This window comes from Rhinolophus ferrumequinum, chromosome 26 (genome assembly GCF_004115265.2).
Source record: "Rhinolophus ferrumequinum isolate MPI-CBG mRhiFer1 chromosome 26, mRhiFer1_v1.p, whole genome shotgun sequence".
Classification (NCBI taxonomy): domain Eukaryota; kingdom Metazoa; phylum Chordata; class Mammalia; order Chiroptera; family Rhinolophidae; genus Rhinolophus; species Rhinolophus ferrumequinum.
Genome location: NC_046309.1, coordinates 11,192,710 through 11,210,952, shown reverse-complemented (window position 1 = coordinate 11,210,952; position 18,243 = coordinate 11,192,710). Strand labels below are relative to the sequence as shown.

Genomic DNA, 18,243 nt, shown 5'->3' with positions numbered 1-18,243 from the left:
TTCCGTCCTGCCACTTCTGTCTTCTCTTGATGCCTCACACACTCTCGTACATACTATGGATATCAGCTGGCTCTAGAAGAGTGGGAGAGACTCAGGAATAGCAGTAATGGTCAAATAAACTAGGGAAGAGGGGTAAACAGTCACAGGGGTTACTTAAGTGAGTATGTCTATTTATAGTGAATGAGGATGTATGCACGGTTTGTATCTGCTACTTGAGTGCATGAGTGTGTGCTTTCCAGGGAAATCCTTATTTTAACTATTTAGTCTTACATACCAGTAAGCCACTGAAATTCATTAGACTTCACAAAGGGCAGAGATTTTTATCTGTTTTGATTTGGGTACTCTTGCTTCCCAAGGGCTTACACTAATACCTGTCACATAAAAAGCTCTAAATAAATATTTTTGAATTGTTGAAATAACTTAGAAGTATTATGAATATTTTGGTGGCTCAATGCAGTGGTTAAATGCACAAGCTCTGGCATCAGAAAACCTGGGACAGAATCTCAATTTTTCCATCTTTTTTCTGTGCAGTCTGGGAAAGTTACAAAACCCTCTAAGCATCAATTTTCTTATCCATGAATTTAAGATGATAATAGTTCCAAATTTGCAGGGTCAGTGTGAAATGATGATATGATGATTTTTAATAACATACTATTTACTGAGAGAGAGAGAGACCACATTCACGTAACTTTTATTACAGGATATTGTTATTATTGCTCTATTTTATTATTAGGTATTGTTAATTTCTTACTGTGCCTAATTTATAAATTAAACTTTATCAGGAGTATGTATGTACAGGAAAAAACATAGTATATACAGGGTTTGTTAGTATCCATGGTTTCGGGCATCCACTGGGGGTCTTGGAATGGATCCTCCGCAGATCAGGGATGATGTCATTAGAAATGTCAAATCCAAAGCCACCCAAGACACTGATGATCACACCACCCAAGGAGACCCAGACTCACCCTGAGGCTTGTTCCACCACCAGATCAGGCATTCCTGGAGGTGTCCCCGCCTGCTGTGACAACACCATATCTGGGTCCAGAATAAAAACCTCATCTTGAGAAATCTCCATCACAAAGTGCAAATGTTCCTAAGGAAGAAAAAGAAGTCTGTCAGATGATTGACAGGAGGCTCAAATCCATCATCTGAAGAATAACAAAACAAAGCATTCTTCGTCTTGAGGGGTCATGAAATTCTGTGACACAGCAAATGACCACAGTGTATTTTCAAGGGCCTGGTCAGTGGATTTCCCTCCTTGAAGCAACATCGTAACAAGAACTTGGCAAGGGGGAGGGGTGAATCCCCCTTGGTTTGGATTCCTAGCTGACCAGGATCCTGCTAGGTAGAACCAGAGGTGATCTTTCCTCTTCTTCCTCGCAAATACTATCAAAGTGGTGACATCTGCATGTGACTTGGTCCAGCATGCACGTACAATAACCTGGACTTCCAACCCAGGATCTGCTCAAGGCTAAGTAGCATGGTTAACGACTGGTTTTATAGCTGGATTTCATACTGTACTTTCTTTCTACAGGAGAATTTCGAGAGTGGGAACACTTGTTATTATTGGGCATAAGAATTTTATTTTCTCATTACTGAACTCTGGGAAGGGATTAGTTGAAACTAAGTAGCCTAGATATACCCTCAAGTTCTCAAATGTTTAAAGGCATAACATTTGACTAGAAAGCAGTACAAGTGGCAGTGTCTGGACGGCAGGCTGGTGATAATACTCACAAGTCTCTGATCTTCTGTACTCATTTGCAAGGTCAAGCCCTATTATCTTGAGTCCATAAATCACAAAACACATGAAGACAAAAAGCCCATAGCTTAGGCTAGGAGTACCATTCCCAAGTCTGTACATGTTTCCGTTACACAAATGTATAAGGTTAGCTGCCAATAAAGTATATTTACTTGGGAGTTTTTTCACTTTCACAAGTAAGCTCAAGAAAACTTACCTGAGATCTGTCTATTCGATAAAAGCGATCAGCAGAAGTTGCTAGGGGGAGGAGAAAAAAGTGTGTGGCATTCAGTGTCCTGTGATCTGGCACTAAATTTATAACCTTCTGACCTACCACGTCAATCAAAAACCTTACATTACACTCACGTGGACTACTGACTAGTCCCTGAATCTGTTAAGAAAAACTCAGGACTCCAGCGCCTCAGCTGTTGCTATCCTACTGTTTAGAAATCCCTTCTTTCCCCATTGTATCTGCCTATCTAAATCTTACTTGTGTTTTAAGGACCAACCACATGCGACCTCCTCTGTGAAACCTCGCTCAGTCCATCCTCCCCATCCCAGAGAGAATTCACGGCTCCTACCCCACGCACATTTACATTGTTTCCATTCTCACTGAAACCACCTTCACAGATAATGATGACACTGAGATGCCTGCCTATTTTAAGGTCTGTATTTCATTTATTCTTTTACATCTCCAGATATTAGCGCAGGATTTTAAACAGAGCTGGGACTCCTTACGTATTTAGTAAGTAAATAAAGTTAGGGGAAAAAAAAACTGTAGTAGCCAGACTTCCCAAGGAATATATTCTCCTTTTGGAAAAGAGCTTGAAGAGGCAGAGCCAGGGACCGCATCTGGTATTAAGGAATCATTTCAGTTTAAAACTGAGTCCCTAAGCTATGTTGGAAGAAAGCAAAACAGAAAGAAAAAAAATTTAAATATATATATGTATATATATATAAAACATATAAATTTATATATATATATATAAATATATATAAATTTAAACATCCATCCAAAAGAGATTGAGCTGCAGCTGTGGCTTGAGAACAAAAAATCTTACAAACTTTGGGTTTTTAGAAATTATTCTGATTAATGTTAATAGTGAAAAGAATTACTTTTCTCCTTGCTTAAATCTGAGTCCAACTATTATACATAGATTTTCTACAAAGTACATAGTACTAGAGGGAAAAACTCAAAACGCAAATAGTCATTCAAAAATCATAAATATTTAATGACTAGCTTTTCTCCAAAGGAAATGAGCTAAGAAACAAGACACTCATGCTCCCTATCCTCTAAAACCAACAGGAGAGTAAAATCTGCCTGAGAAGGACTTATTCTAGTCTGTTCTTTTTAACCATGACTGTAATTACCTTTTAAAGGTTTCTACTAAAACTATTTATAGAGTAAAACTAATCTGGGTTAAGACCATTTTCTACAAGTATAATTTTATCTAAGGCTATATATAATAAAACAGACTCTACATAGAGTAATTCATGTAAGTTTTCACGGTATTCTTAAATATAAGTTGTTCCTCTGTGCGTTCAGGAAAAACAAGTAATTATGTTTCTCACCAGCAGGGAACAAAAAAGCTGGAGAAGAGAACAGTGTAAATTACCTTCAGAGGTAGTTGACAAGCCATTAATGAAAACCTATGTCATGATTTATGTGGGTTAGATTTCATATAGATACAAGTGTTCATCTTCATAATACTCGTCATTCACACATTTTATCCACATTTATATCCTCTCAGATATATACACAGATAAGCAAGATCGGGGGCTATGATGAAAACCACACGTCCACATCGGGTAGCAAGCATATAAGCAGAAATGTACTTCACTATGAGTCATTGGAATAGAAAAGTAGGATTAGGCAAAAATCTATGGAGCGAGAGACGTTTGCAATGGAAAATGGACTCATTACCCAATCAGAATATAACTGAGCTACTAAGCATTCAATGTCATGCTCAACAGAGCAGATATGAACGCAACTGAAATTCTCTCCACTTTGATAAAAATGTATGCATCACACTGAAATGACGGTTTCATGAAAATTATACGAAAGTTCTACAATATGCAAGTAACATACATGGTAGTACCCATCCCACACTTATTGAACACATCTACTGGCCTCAATTTAAGACAGGGACTCATCATGGTTCAGGAAATGGGAGGGGGGCCCTGAAAGGGAAATGTCAGCTTGAGCGAGTTGATGCTGAGAAGTTCAGCCAGAGTTAACCAACCTGCTTTGAGGAAAACGACTTCAGGAAGGTGCAACCTCAGCAAGTCCGTATCATTTGAGAGGTAAGTACCTTCATATGGAGCCCCGTAAAGGGGTTCTGAACAATCTTTTGGAAAACTAATGTCCACTTCATCCATTGATGTCTTGCCCTGCTCTTTCCCCACCCTCCACCCCTCCATGAAATACAGAAACACTCACCATCTAGAAAGCACCACCGTGGAGAGAGTCTCTGAGCTGAGAGTGCCCTGGGGAAGGAGGTTTCTTGGTCCTGAAAAGAGAGACACATGCTTGTGGCTCCATCGGAATGACCAGAGGGGATTCCCTCACTCAACAGACACGACGACAATATCACCTGTTTCTAAGAGCGAGCATCCCTTCCTAAGCAAAGCACTAGTGAGAGACCAAACTGTATCTCTTTACTAGAAACAGAAATAGGGACTCTGCTTTGAAATGAATTATTTCAAACATAGAACTCCCACATAAAATTTTAAAACAAGGCCCACATAAAATTTCCAGGTTTTCAATTATTCCATTAAACATTCATAGATGATAGGACTTGGGACACTGACTTCCTCCGAGGAATTTCTTTCTTTCTCTTTGTGAGGCTGCGGAACTAGTGGCAACTGGCTATTACTTACATTTCGGTCCTCCACACTGGTACAAAAATGTCCTCTATTGAGAGAAACTCTACCAATGATAATTTAGAAAATAAATTAAAAAGGGCACTCTAGTTTCCAACCTATGAGTCGGAGCATTCTAGCTCTGGCTCATAGTGACGTTGAAATCACTGACAGAAATAGGACCAGTGAGGAAGGGGGCCAGTTTCTGTGGGAAAAACACTGGGATTTGACCCTTAGTATGGATTGGAGATGTTCAAATATAGGGGATATCCTTGAAGAGCAGCTGGGTGTGGACGACCTTATGTGCTGTACAGAAGGGGTCAGAAGAAGGAAATTGGAATAACAGAAGTAAGATAAGAGCCAATCAGGGGTCGCATTGATGTCCTTGGGAATTTAACCAATACTCTTTGCTGCCTGACTTGACCATCAATCAAAACCTATGTGTAACTCGGTGGTTCTCAAAGTGTGAACCCTGGAACGGCAGAATCAGCTGGGAACTTGTCAGAAATACAATTCCCAGAGCCATCCCCGGTTGACAGAAACCCTGGAGGTGGAATCCGGCAATCTGCTTAACAAGGCTTTCTGGTGAGTCTGATGTAGGCTAAAGTTTTAGAACCATGGACATGAAGTTACCAGGACAAAAGGGATCCATTTTATTATTAGAAAGCTTGGGTATATGGAGCTTTTCATATGAGTGGATTCTGTAGATTAAATAATTGCTAGAGGAAAATTGGTGTCACTGAGAACTGGTACCAAAATTGATATGTATACATATAGAATTGATATAGCTATGGACACAGAAAAAAATATATACTCCTCCTTTTTGGACTGGCTTTGTCACCCTGATGGTTAAGCTAAATGAAATCTTGACATGTGCTCAGTACCTATTTATACGAGAATTACGTTAGACATTTTGAGAATTAAATTTTGACACATCAATATCTTGTTTTAAAGGAACTTAAGGTTTTTAATGTACTTTTTTAAAACATATAAAGCTACCAACACGTCTCAGTTGCGTAAGGAATATAATTATAAATCAAGAAATGTAAAAGTTGTTTGAAATATTTAGTGGTTGCTGTGAAAGCCTATAAATAAAGATATTAAACAGAAACATGGCTGTCTTCTCTAGAAGTAAAGGGACTTAAACACCAAGGACACTTTCTGAATTTTGATATTGAAAATGCTACCGAGACCACCGTTAAAAAATACCCTAAATATCCTAAAAAATATCCTAAAAGAAATACTTGATTTATTTTAAAAACCTAAAGATTAATAATGTTATTGCTCAAATATTCAAATTAGAGAATACTGCATATTATCTAATTTAGTTTAATAAAATGCAGATAGATATATTGCCTTAGCCATGTGACTTGCTGATCCACAGACAGGTAAAGTAATACCGATGTAATTGTATACTTTTTTATGCATGACTGTCTGTGTGTCTGGAGAATTTTATGAATGTGTCGGGCTTTTATTCATTTATTTTGCCTATTTTCTGTTCATTTATTTATTCTCACCTTGACCCACAAAGCATTTGATATAACTCAACGTCCTTAAAGATGTTTTGTTTAAATGGAACTTGATCAGTTTTGCTTGGTGAAAACACAATGGTTGACATAGAGTTCTTCAAAACACTTCTGGGTCTTTAAATAGTTCAACCAATCCTTGAACTCCCTGAAACGTCATGCTAAATTTGGTGTGTCTATGTGTATGTGCATTTTCTAGGATAAAGGAACCGCTTTTTTCCCATAGATTATCAAACCCGCAAAGGTTAAAAAACTACTAATTCAACAGTCAAAAGTTCAGGTCAGAGACAATTCAACAAAACAAGATTCTAATCAGTAAAATGCCTTAACAATATCCAGACACACAGGAACAGCAATTACTATTCCAAAGCTACCGGTGATTGCAGTTTCAGACAATGGAAGCTCTCTCTCTGGCAGCTATTCTCTTGGTAGTGGGCTAAAATCAGGCCAATTTCTATACAGAAGGAGGTAATGAACTTTTTGCTGATTTCCATCCGTGGTCCCTCCCAAATGTTTGCTTTCAGCCATCTAAATAAAGTGCCGTTAAGTTCTACTTGTGTTTATTTTTTGAAAAACAGACAAGTGGAAAAACTATATATATGGAGTATTATATTGCCTTAATAATTGAAATTAAACAGTACTTGACTAATTAAAGGCACAGAAATCTCATGAAAAACAATTTATTGAAAAATAATGGGATACTTTCCTGGTCCCACCTGAAGATTAAAAGTTTCCCTGAACTAGGTTTGCATCCTCTCCCTCCTTTTTTGAAGCTTTCAACCTTGTTAATAAATAAATAAATAAATAAATAAAACCCAAAAGGGGACAGTTACTACCATAATGTGGTACTATGTTGAACTGCAAAGGAAAAATGTAATATCTCCCCAATCTACGGAAGATTTATAATGCAAAACAATTAAATTACTTATTTAAAAATTTTACATATTAAAAACATATATAAAAGCAATGAAGTCTCAACAAAATTTTCCCCTTGGATCTAATCTAGTCCACACATATATACCAGTGGTGCCAAAAAAATGTATACAAGTGGACACTTTGGTCAACATTGCTCAAGCAGTAGTTCGCTGTAATCAGAAGTGTCTGGACGCTGATGGTAACCACTTTGAGCACCTCTTGTAATTGCAGAAGTCAAACGTGACTTGTGTTCATCTTTTGCTATCAGTATATATTAAGTATTGCAATTTTAATATGGTTTTCCTTTCTTAAAATGTGTATGCATTTTAAGCACCCTCTGTGCATGTGTGTACCATTGTATAGATGTGGAAAAAGGTACAAAAGGATGCATAGCAGAAAAGTGCTGTCCTAATGTGTATTTTGGGTGGAGGGTTAAAAACCAAGGAGAAGTCTGGAATTCTGTATAATCGGAAAACTATGATAAGCCAAGATTATAAAAGCTGGCACACTTCAGGACACAAGTAGTCCAAGTCAAGAGAAATACTTCGAGGATTTTAATGTCAGAGAAAAATGCACATTTGGATGGATTAAAAGGGGAGCAGGAATTAAGGGAAGCAGATTGTTGAGAAGGAAGTCACAGTAATTCAAAGCGATGGTCCATGAACTTCTTTCTGACAATCTTAACTAATGATGGCTTATAAGTGATGGATTCTTCTGTACTCAGGATTCACGTGATTCCTACATCTTGTCTATCTACACTCCTTTCTCTCCTACTCAGAAAAGAGAATTATAATATGTGAGTGATGTTAGTACAGAAGTAATATTAAATTTGCTGAAATACTGTTTAAAATAACTCTCATTGCTAACACATTGTGGGGAGTACACTTCGCATCAGGTAAACAGCTCCTTGCCAACAGAGGGTCTGGCACATGGGAAGAGTAGGTGGCCCTGGCATTAAGAAATCCTGGATTCAGGGGCAGCCGGAGGGTGACCAGCAGTGCAGTGTGGACCATGAATCAGACTGGAGCAGGAAAGAGGAGTGAGGGAAACAAAAGAGCCCCTCGCAAGAGGGCAAATTTTGGCCCGAAGGGCAGACCTTAGCTTCACAGACGTTCTTGAGGAGACATGGCAGCATCCATATCACGAAACAAGAATAGCCAGAAGTATTTTTGTTTCACAGCACATTAAAATAAATGTACAGACCTAATTTCTGATAGAATCAGAAAAGAAAGAAAGAAAAAAGAAAACAAGCTTTAAAATATGTACCTTTCTTGATGGAAGGAGAACTGATTCTGGGTGGTGAACACACAATGGGATTTATAGATGATGTAATACAGAATTGTACACTTGAAATCTATGTAATTTTACTAACAATTGTCACCCCAATAAGTTAAAAAAAATATATATGTACCTTTCAAAAGCATCTGACAGTAGATACTTAAGAAATGTGATTGTGTGAACGCAGCTAATATTTCAGGAGGTCCTCACATAATTACCTGAACTGTGCCGCTATCACATCAATAGCTTTCGGTGCTAATTTAGGGCTTCTAATCTCAGTCCTCTCAAACTGCATAATCAAATCAACGATTCATCAAAGAGGTAAGATTACTTGACTTGCTCATTTTTTGATTTTTTATTTTTCTTCTCATAAATGGTGCAATTTAGATGAATGCAACTGTCATTGCTCTATAATGTAGGGAGAATGATATAACCTTGGACATACTATGGTCCTTTCTGTTTTAAAGGTAATAATCTAAAATTGCGTGCTCTTTAGATGAATAATATTAGCAAATACTGCTCATTTCAAAAATCCCTGATATGTGAATTTCTCTTTTGATATATGCTAATGGAAAATCCATTTCTCACGCTAAAAATATAGCCACAGGCATGAAAGTAAATCTGATATTTCATACACACACACACACACATACACACACACATATACACACACATATATATACAAATTTATACACATGCATGCATATTTTTAAGTCAACTGGCATAAATTATATGTAATTGATAAGGAAATTATCTGAACCACTATTTAGATACACAAGCCAAACTTGCCCTTAATTTAGATTCAATTACTTGTAGCTGAGGCACACATAATTTAATGAAGGCACAGCAGTCCCATTACACACTCCAGTAGGTTATCCAATTAAGCAATATTCACCTAGCATTTAACTATACCTTCACTGTGAATGAAATTTATTTTCTTTCATTAAATGTAGGGAGGACATAAGCAGAGGCAAAATAGAAGTCCCTTTGGGTGGGAATCCCTGCTTCATTTAATAATGTCCAGGCAATAATTGCTTTATTTTTAAATTTCTCTCGTTTCCCCATCCAAATTTTTCACCTGCCTGCCTTGACATCTCCCGTGCCCAGCCCAGCTATTCATTCACTTGTTCCTCTCCTCCATCACCAAGTTGTATAATATCTCCTCATCCTCAGTGAGTCAGGGATGGTTAGAAATAGGTGTTTATGCATCTCAGTCCAACTGTAATCCCAATTAATAGACTAGCCATTGTTATTTTTCCCTTTCTAAACTCTTTCCCTTCAAACCTACTTTACCACTCACAACTCCTGCAGCAGAAAAATACAGAAATGGGATGCCCATTTTCAAAACCAGCTTTGAAAGATGAAGAAATAGTTATGGTGTGGTAGGAGATGGAAATGAGAGTTGTTCTAACATTTTCGAAGAGCCCTTTTTTTTCATGAGATAGTCCTCCATTAAGGACAATAACTCTATGTGTGTGTGTGTGTGTGTGTGTGTGTGTGTGTGTGTGTGTGTGTGTGTGTGTTTTAGCTGTATACACTACTAACAGCAAAGAGACTGGCCCCAAGCAAGTCTTATTTTAATTCCTTATTCAATCCATTTCTGACAGCTTTGATCTAGCCCAAAGGAACAACATTCTACAAAGTTCCTAGCTAACTCCTGCCCTTCTTGAAGACAAGATAAATTAATTACCAGGATGACTCCCTTAAACTTGCTTCAGCCCATCCATTGAAAGACTCTTCTAGAATCCAGAAAACAAATTAAGGAGGAAGAGAATTCAGAGAAAAAGGGACAGATTATGAAAGGTAGCCAGTACTAAGAGAAGATAAGGAAATCAAATCTGTGTGGGCAAATACTGTTTGCTGAGGACTAGACAGAGCTCTGGTGGAACACAACACAAATCTACCCCCACCCCCGCCCCCACCTGAGGATCAGGTAGGTTTGTAGGAAAAAAAGGAGGTCAGAAGATAAACAAATGGATGTAGGCTCAGATCTGACCAAGAAGTTTTCTTAAGGAAAGTGAAAGACGTCTCTAAAGGATGTCTTACATCTATTTTGTAATATTCCAACCATTCTAGTGTTAGTTTTAAGTAAATTAATTCTTAAAGAAGAGAAATCACTGAGATGGATCCCTTTTTGAACCTACTGTTGAATCCTACTGTATTCATCAAATTCTCAAATTATTTGCTCATAATATTCTGGAAAGTACACACCTATGAACCAACTATATCAGTACTGCAGACTGCATTTCACTGGGGAAATGGGGAAACTCTGTCTACAAAAAACCCTAATTGTGGCTGGTTCCATTGCTCCTGGTTCTTTGTTTATTCTACTCAACCATATCCATAGATGACTCTTTTTCCATCATTACTTTTTCTCTTTCTGCTCCTCTTTCTGTTTCCTCATCTAGGACTTACATCTACCTATGGTCTCCAATCACATCCCTGAGAGCCATCAGAACGACTGAGGGTTTCTCAAGCTCCTCTCGACTGACATTTGGGGCTGGATAATTCTTTGTTGTAGGGGACTGTCCTGTGCATTGTGACATATTTAGCAACATCTCAGGCCTCTACTCAACAGATTTCACTAGCACCACCTCCTCGAACCGTGACCCACAAAAATGCCCAAATTGCCAAATGTCCCACATGAGGAGCTAAGTCTCCCTCAGCTGAGAATGGCTAAATGTGCTTCTACTTCTTAGTAACTTGAAGACTTGGGGTTAAGACGGGATACAATAAAGTCTACGGAGAGAGTAGAGAAGAAATGACCTCAGAAATCATCTTTATCAATTAGGTAGGCAGAGTCCAATTTCTCTATGAATTCTAGTTTAGCTTCCGAGCTCAAGAATATTGAGACTCTGTAAGCACAATGCATTTTGCTTGTCTGAACTTTCAGTTACTGGTTCCATGAGATGTCATTAGGATGGAGGCGCCTTTGTATTTTCACCTCACAAATGGTGTAGGCAGGAATTTTCAGCAGGCTATAACTATCCAGCACCCTTGGATAACCCAGTATGCCTTGTTAGGTTAATACAAGGTGTCATTTTTTGAGCTTTAGTGCTTTGTTGGCAATTCGCTATGAATGTGGGAAAGGAAGAAACCAAACCGACGAAATGCTCACACGGCTAGGATCTGCCATATAACTCACTAATAAGGTGTCTCAGGCACTTACTTGTACAACTTGCTAAATGCTGGTTTTTCTCTTGAGGCTTTTCTAGCCTTCGAAAAGAGTCGGCTAAACTCCCAACTGCTAATTAGTGAGCTGACAGGAATGTCTCAAGTTTTTGAACTTAGTGGTGTTTATTCATTCTATCAGGGCTAATTCTCCAAGCATGTTTGGCACCACCTCATACACAAGAAAGTTCATTAAAAGCATTGAAGGCATTTTGTGGTCCACGTTTCACCCCTAACTCCCACCGAGACAGACTAGAGATTCGACATTACTGGTTTTCACATTAGAAAACAAAAGATTTAGTATTACATTTCCTGCCAGTTGGTTTTGTCACTTTCTACATAAAACTAAGAGCACCTCTATCCCATGTATTGTATGTGCATCTTCAGAAAAATAGAGAAATCAATCTACATCATCTCAAACTCTCAAAAGCATTTGACACATTTCATGACTTCTTCCTTTTTGTGAAACATGTTTTACTCTTGGCTTTCGTGATACCACCTTCTTGATTTCCAGCTTTCCTGCTGCTCGTTCAGTTTCCATGACTCTTGCCTGATTGTTCTCTGAAACTTGTGTTCTTCTTGACCAATCAGTAGACATACATATGACACTGGGTCTTTGTCATTCTCCAAACTCTCCCTGGCCTCAGAATTTTGAGTGCCAGCTAGTTGCTAATGACTCAAATTTCTATCTCCGGGCCTCAGCTTTTCAACGAGCATTAAAATCCATACATCCAACTTTCTAAGAGGCACATCAAAATGAGTACAACTAAAACAGAACTTTTTATTCACCATCCCTCAAACTTCTTCCTCCTGCTGTCTGGCCGAGGTCCCAGCCAAATGTGAATGTTTAGATCCCCCCCAACTCTTTGCCTCAACCGGCTCTCCTTTGTTCTGCTCAGAAAATTTTCTCACCACCTTCCCTATTTTCTGGCGATGTTAATTTAAACACAGTCTCTTTCAGTTAAGCTTCCTGTTGAATGAGAAGATCCTGGGTTTCCGTAGATCTCTTTTACTCCAACTGTCCCTTACTACCCAAGGATCCTGCTTTTTATAACTCTGCAAGGAGGGGTGTGGATGAAGTGACACTCCTGACACTCATCTTTGATCAGTGCATTGGTGACTTTATATGGTCAGTGGACAAAACCTTTTCAAGTGACATTGATAATGCAGCAGTTTTGACACCAAGGTTTGACTTGACTGCAAGTAAACAAAAAATATTGCACAATTTTGAGACAGTCAGAGGAATACCGTTAATCCTTCTGCATGTTTTTATGATCAAATAATAACTGAAACAAATATCCTTATCATATTCTAGAGTCTCAACCATTCTCTGATCTCTGTGGATATGTACACATATGGCATAAAGAAAACATGGTACAAAATATTCCCATTATCAAACCTCACACCAAAATAACTACGTCAAATAAGCCAGGATACTAAATGCATTAGATTCATAAAACTAGTTAGGATAAATGCCTGAAATGTGTACTTTGATAAAATTGCAAAGGTTCAAAATGTCCATGAGTAAAAACTACAAACTCCTTTTAAAAAACAGACTCTTCAAATCTTAGAGCTACCACAGTGCCAATTTTTAAAAAGTAGTGAACAGCTTTAGGCTTTAAAAGCATTATATTTTAAAAAATGAAATTACACCTAGATGGTGGCTCTAGGTAAACAGGCAAATAACAATGTGAGAAATAGTGTGCTCGGTCTAAAAAATAAAGTGGAAATTTGCCTTTTAATGGTTGGTTAAAATAGTCTCAGAAGTAGAGCCAATTTTCCCAATGGAAACACATCCTAGTTGAATTCGCACTCTTTACATTGCTGCCAGATGGAAGCAAAAGCTCTGGGACAATGGGGCACTTTGAGAAATACACATACAAACACATAATACCAAGACCATGCTGGTCATTCCGCCTCAGGATAATAAAGCTGCTTTGGCTGAGGGTATAGAGCATTGGCAGGGGAAGAAAGCTACCTAGAGTCTATAGGTATAGGGTTTGAAAAACTGTTGTTTATGTTGTCTATGCAGAAGAATGCTAAGTTGGAAGTTTCAAGAGTAACAAAATAGGAGGTGCTAAACCAAGATTTACAAACTTAGACATCTTTAAACCCCTTCCCCCTGTGGAGGTATAAAAGGGTCTATGAGATTATTTATTTGGAGAGCCATTGGCTCCCACACCTCCTTCCCAGCATGCAAGGGTCCTGGGCTTCTCAGAGCAAAGAGTTTTAGGGACGACTCAGAGAGCGTTGTGTGTGTCCTGGCAGGTTGCGGGATACTGTGCACTGATATGTGAATCATGCCTGAGACATCTAATGGGTCAGAGGATAGCTGGAGATTCCTGTGTAGCACAGCAGAGGTGGGAAAGTAGGGAAGAAAGTGCACTCCCAAAGAGTATTGGGGCAAAGGATAGCTGTGTTCTGTGTGGAGTGGATGTGCGTCATTAGAGACAGGCAGGCTGGGTTTACTGAATCGTGTCCAAAAGACCAAGATGGGCCAATCAGATCGCACCTTAGAGTTTTTTGGAGGGCTGTAGGGAGCAGAGAATTCACTTCCCTGGATGTAAAGGAGAAACATACAGCCTGGGTTGCTGATGGCAGCCATCTTGGACCAGGGAAACATCTAGTCCAGAGGTGAAATTGACAGAAAAAGGAGAAGAGATCAAAAATCCAGCAGAAAAATGGAGCACAAACCGTGGACAAATGGTCCGTAAAATCCACCCTTGATTTAAACTTTTTGCTCTAGTCCTGTCAAGTTTGAGTTAAGCTTTCTAGCATTTGGCAGCGAAAGCACTTCACTATATAATCTTTTCTAAATGATGTGGGAGGAAATCCACAGTCCAAATTTGTGCTAGACGAGGAGTGTCCAAAACCAGAAAAATGCAAAAGAATCAGAATGTCTACTTCACTTAGTTCTTAGAGTGAACTCTCTCTCTAGGGAAGATGTGAACTCTAATCCAAATGAGACCTTAATTGAAAAATGAACTTCTTTTGGCTGGAAGGTAAGAAACAGGGAGAGTAAATTATGTGTTACCTGGTAATGAACTCTGTGGGAGCCAGAAGAAACTGACTGCAGGTCCTAATGAGAAAATGGAAAAAACGATATATCCATAACTTAAAATTAGTTTGAATAAGCTGCCTCCACAATTCAATCAACTGACCTCCCAATTTACCATTACTGAAGTCATCTGGGGACTATCTAACTCACCCAAATTCATCAAGGTTAAACAAAGAAGACAATGCCAAAACTAATAAAAGCATACCAAGTTGGGCTGAAAGAACAAAGGCCATTTCACTATTGAAACATAAATTTTAAATTAGTGTTTAGAGGTACATACTATTTTATAATTTCAAGGATAAAGAAGACCAAAAGTAAAAAAAAAAAAAAAAAAAAAAAAAAAAACAGGCAATTTTGTTATAATAATTGGGGGTCACGTGGACTTGGCACCAGAACATTTCGTTTCTGAAGAGAGCTTCTAAAGTCCCTTTAAGCCCTTTGAAAGAATCTATTTATCTCAGATCCAATACATACTGTCATGGTAATTGTGTTTCTACTGATAAGTTGCTTGGCAAACAGGTTTTCATAGACTGCAAAAAGAAAATCACTGGGCACCTCTGTGTGATCACAAAGTGCAAATTAATAGGGTTGAAATTAATGAGGTTTTACTGGCAGATTCCGAGAGCCTGGGCTCCCTTTATAAAGTTTTATAACTAAGTTGTCGCCAGAGTCATGTCCTGCAGGCTTCCTTGTTAATGAGTGTCATGCTTCTATTTACAAATGTCAGCAAGCCTGGGTGACTGTCCTCACACCGGCTTCCCACAGCTTTCTCAACTTCCTCTCTTTGCCCAAGTCAGTTTTAAACATTTCCCTCTTTGAGTTTGCTCTTTCCTATTTGCTTTAATCCCACTTTTAATTGAATATTGGTGTGATAAGCCTGCCAATAAGTTAGTTTTCAACAAAGTCAATTTAACAGTCATATATTTCGCTACTGCGAAATTTTGTTACGCAAGTGTTAAGGGGAAAAAAAGGGTTTGGTAGCAATGATGATTAATTTTCATGGCAGATTTTTTAAGGGAGGTTCCACAATAAAATACAAACAGGATTTTTCAAAACGAGATGCTGTATGTCCCAGGAATATTGGTTTAGACCTAAGGCACACACTAAAACGTTCACAAATTTTAACAAGCTAACGTTACCCTTAGTAAAACTAGCCCAATGGAGCCACAAGTATAAAATTTGTTGACTTTTCTTGTCTCGCCCATGTCAGCATTCAAAATTTGACATTTATCTCAAAATATTTTACATTCACAGTTCCATCTCTATCTTTAACAATGCTGACGAGAAAAAATAATAATTTTTCACATTACTTTATGCCTCCTACCTGAATTGATTTCCACCAAAAGAGATAAAATCTAATGTTCAAAGCGAACTGGCTACAGATGGAAAGGATTTTAAACACTATATATATCTTCTTCATTTTTCACATTTCCTCATGTATAATGTGTTTCTGGAAGAGGGTTGCTCATATTGGGGTATCTATTAAAATCACCCAAAGCTTAAAAAATACAAATGTCTGGACCACATCTAAACAAGTGATTCTAAGGTGCATCTTTCATCAGGAAACAATGTAAAAAAAAGTGGCCAGTCATGCTCTGTGCCACTTGTAAAATGAAGAGAGTGAATACTCCCTGTCACAGTTATGCAAAAGCAGTTAGGGATCTCTGGAGTGGTGGGTTGGGGTCTTCTGGCTTTGCTGGTACAGTTCAAATTCATGAGAATGTCATATATAAGACCTCTTTCTCCTTCTCAATGGTAAGATGAAATTGAGGAAAAAAATAGGTCATTCTTTTGTGTTCTGACACAAATTCATATGAAATATAGGAGGTTTTTCTTTCCTGTAGGAGTTATATTTTTTAAATATAACTGTCTTTGACAAAGTCTGTGCTAGGTACAAAACATGAAATAAGCCCAACCCTTAGTTTTCTTTTATTATGTATCAGTGCCCTCGGAAATTCTGTATAGCTCAAAAAATACAGGCATGTAGTTTGGTGAGAAGACAAGGAGTTCCAAACCATAGTTACAGATCACACTGGAACACCACCACCGTGTAGTTAATCCAGTGGATACTTTCCCATTTCAACCACCTGAGCAGGGAAGTTAGTGGGCAGTGGGGAGTGGGGGAGGGAAAAGCCGTGGTTCATGCTTAAAAGCCAAGGCCACCTCACGTCCATTTCCTCTCCAGATGCATCCTTTCAGAAGCAAATAAACATGGCGGGTAATTGTTTACAAAAATGGAAAACTGAGCAGAATAAGAAATCGGCTATAGAAACTCACCTCCTGTAGGCGATCTATGTACATACGGCAAGTCTCCAAATCACAGTCTCCACGCACAACGAGAATACCCAGAGGGATGGCTAAGGGGGAAGGAAAGAGAAGAGTCTAAAATAACATATTTGATTTCTCTAGATTGGCATGCATGTGTTTCCGATGGTTAAAAAAAAGTAACCTCATAAATATTATTGGGATTTTGGATCTTTCACTTCCCTTGCAAGCTTATGCTATTTATGCAGTGGTCATATTCTTTCTTTGCATGATCATATTGCCCCTTGCGACCTGGCCAGCCTTCATTTCACTTTGTCTCAGGGGCCCTGACATGAAATTGAATATTATGGAAACAGTGGGTTGGCAGGAGCAGGTGGCTGCTCATAGCCAGCTGATAATTTATACCTGCATTTGCAATAGCCAATGTACCAGAGAGGAATTTAAAAAATCAGGATTCTGGGCACTTACCCCTTTCCATGCTGAATGCATGGGGCTTAATCTTTCTGTCAGTTTGCAATAGTTCCCTTTTTAAGAGACTCAACTACTCAAGGCAGTGTTGCTACCTGCTGGCCAACAGCAGAACTAAATAGGAATAAAATGCTTAAAAACAAAAACAAAAACAAAAAACCCGGAGCTTCCAGAAGGTTCACAGCTTAAAAATCCAACTGATTTTAAAGATGGTCATTGTAAATGTGGTAGCAGCAGGACTGCAACAAACAATAAGGAGAAGCTGTTAAGTGCCTTCAATACCATATTTAGGTGACAGTAAATGTCACATAGTGGCTTTCGTGAATAGAACCTCCTTTTTCAAATACAACCATAAGGTTCCTGAAATACTGCAAAACTGTTTCCTTCCCAAAACTTTAAAAATGCTTGTGCATAATTCTAATTTTAAAAGTATACTACCCTGTTAAATCCATGACTGAACCAAAAAAATTCAAAATCTTGAATTAATTCACTAGAGACCAGCAAGCAGATATGAAAATGGTGTTCATTAATGATTTTTAAAAGCTTTTATTCATTGAATTTATTTTTAAAGCCCAATCATCAAAAAATGGCTCTGAAAATACCAAGGGCTCGGGCTTTAAAAACCAAAAATAGAGAGAATAAAATACATTTGAAATGCATGGAAACATCTTGAGGAACTCACAGAGTAATAGAGAAGGTGTACATATAAACAAAAATAATAATAAGTGTAACATAGAGTATATTCAATGTATGAACTTAGTCATTTGAAAACTCTAGGAGAGAGAGAGAGAGACTCTAGCCTGAAAGACATATTTTAGGCTTTTGAAGGACATAGAGCCCCTTGAACTCTTTTCGTTAGAGAAGCAAGAGTGGTCTGGAGAAAAAGAAATAGAGTTCATTTCTCAATATTACGTCTCATGGTGGTTTCCACTGGGACATCCATACCACCGCCCCATTCCTTT

General features: G+C 38.2%; 1 protein-coding gene across 2 annotated transcripts in view; it reads right to left on the bottom strand.

Annotated features, from left to right (window-relative positions):
• The window catches only part of DGKI (diacylglycerol kinase iota), a 382,485-nt gene that overhangs the window by 68,484 nt on the left and 295,758 nt on the right, over positions 1-18,243 (bottom strand). For both annotated transcript variants that reach the window (XM_033099050.1, XM_033099049.1), the window contains 5 exons: positions 16,826-16,905; positions 14,525-14,569; positions 4,179-4,248; positions 1,956-1,996; positions 966-1,093 (listed from right to left, as the gene is read on the bottom strand). In XM_033099050.1, the coding sequence (XP_032954941.1) occupies positions 966-1,093; positions 1,956-1,996; positions 4,179-4,248; positions 14,525-14,569; positions 16,826-16,905 (364 nt within the window). The remainder of the gene's footprint in view (positions 1-965; positions 1,094-1,955; positions 1,997-4,178; positions 4,249-14,524; positions 14,570-16,825; positions 16,906-18,243) is intronic.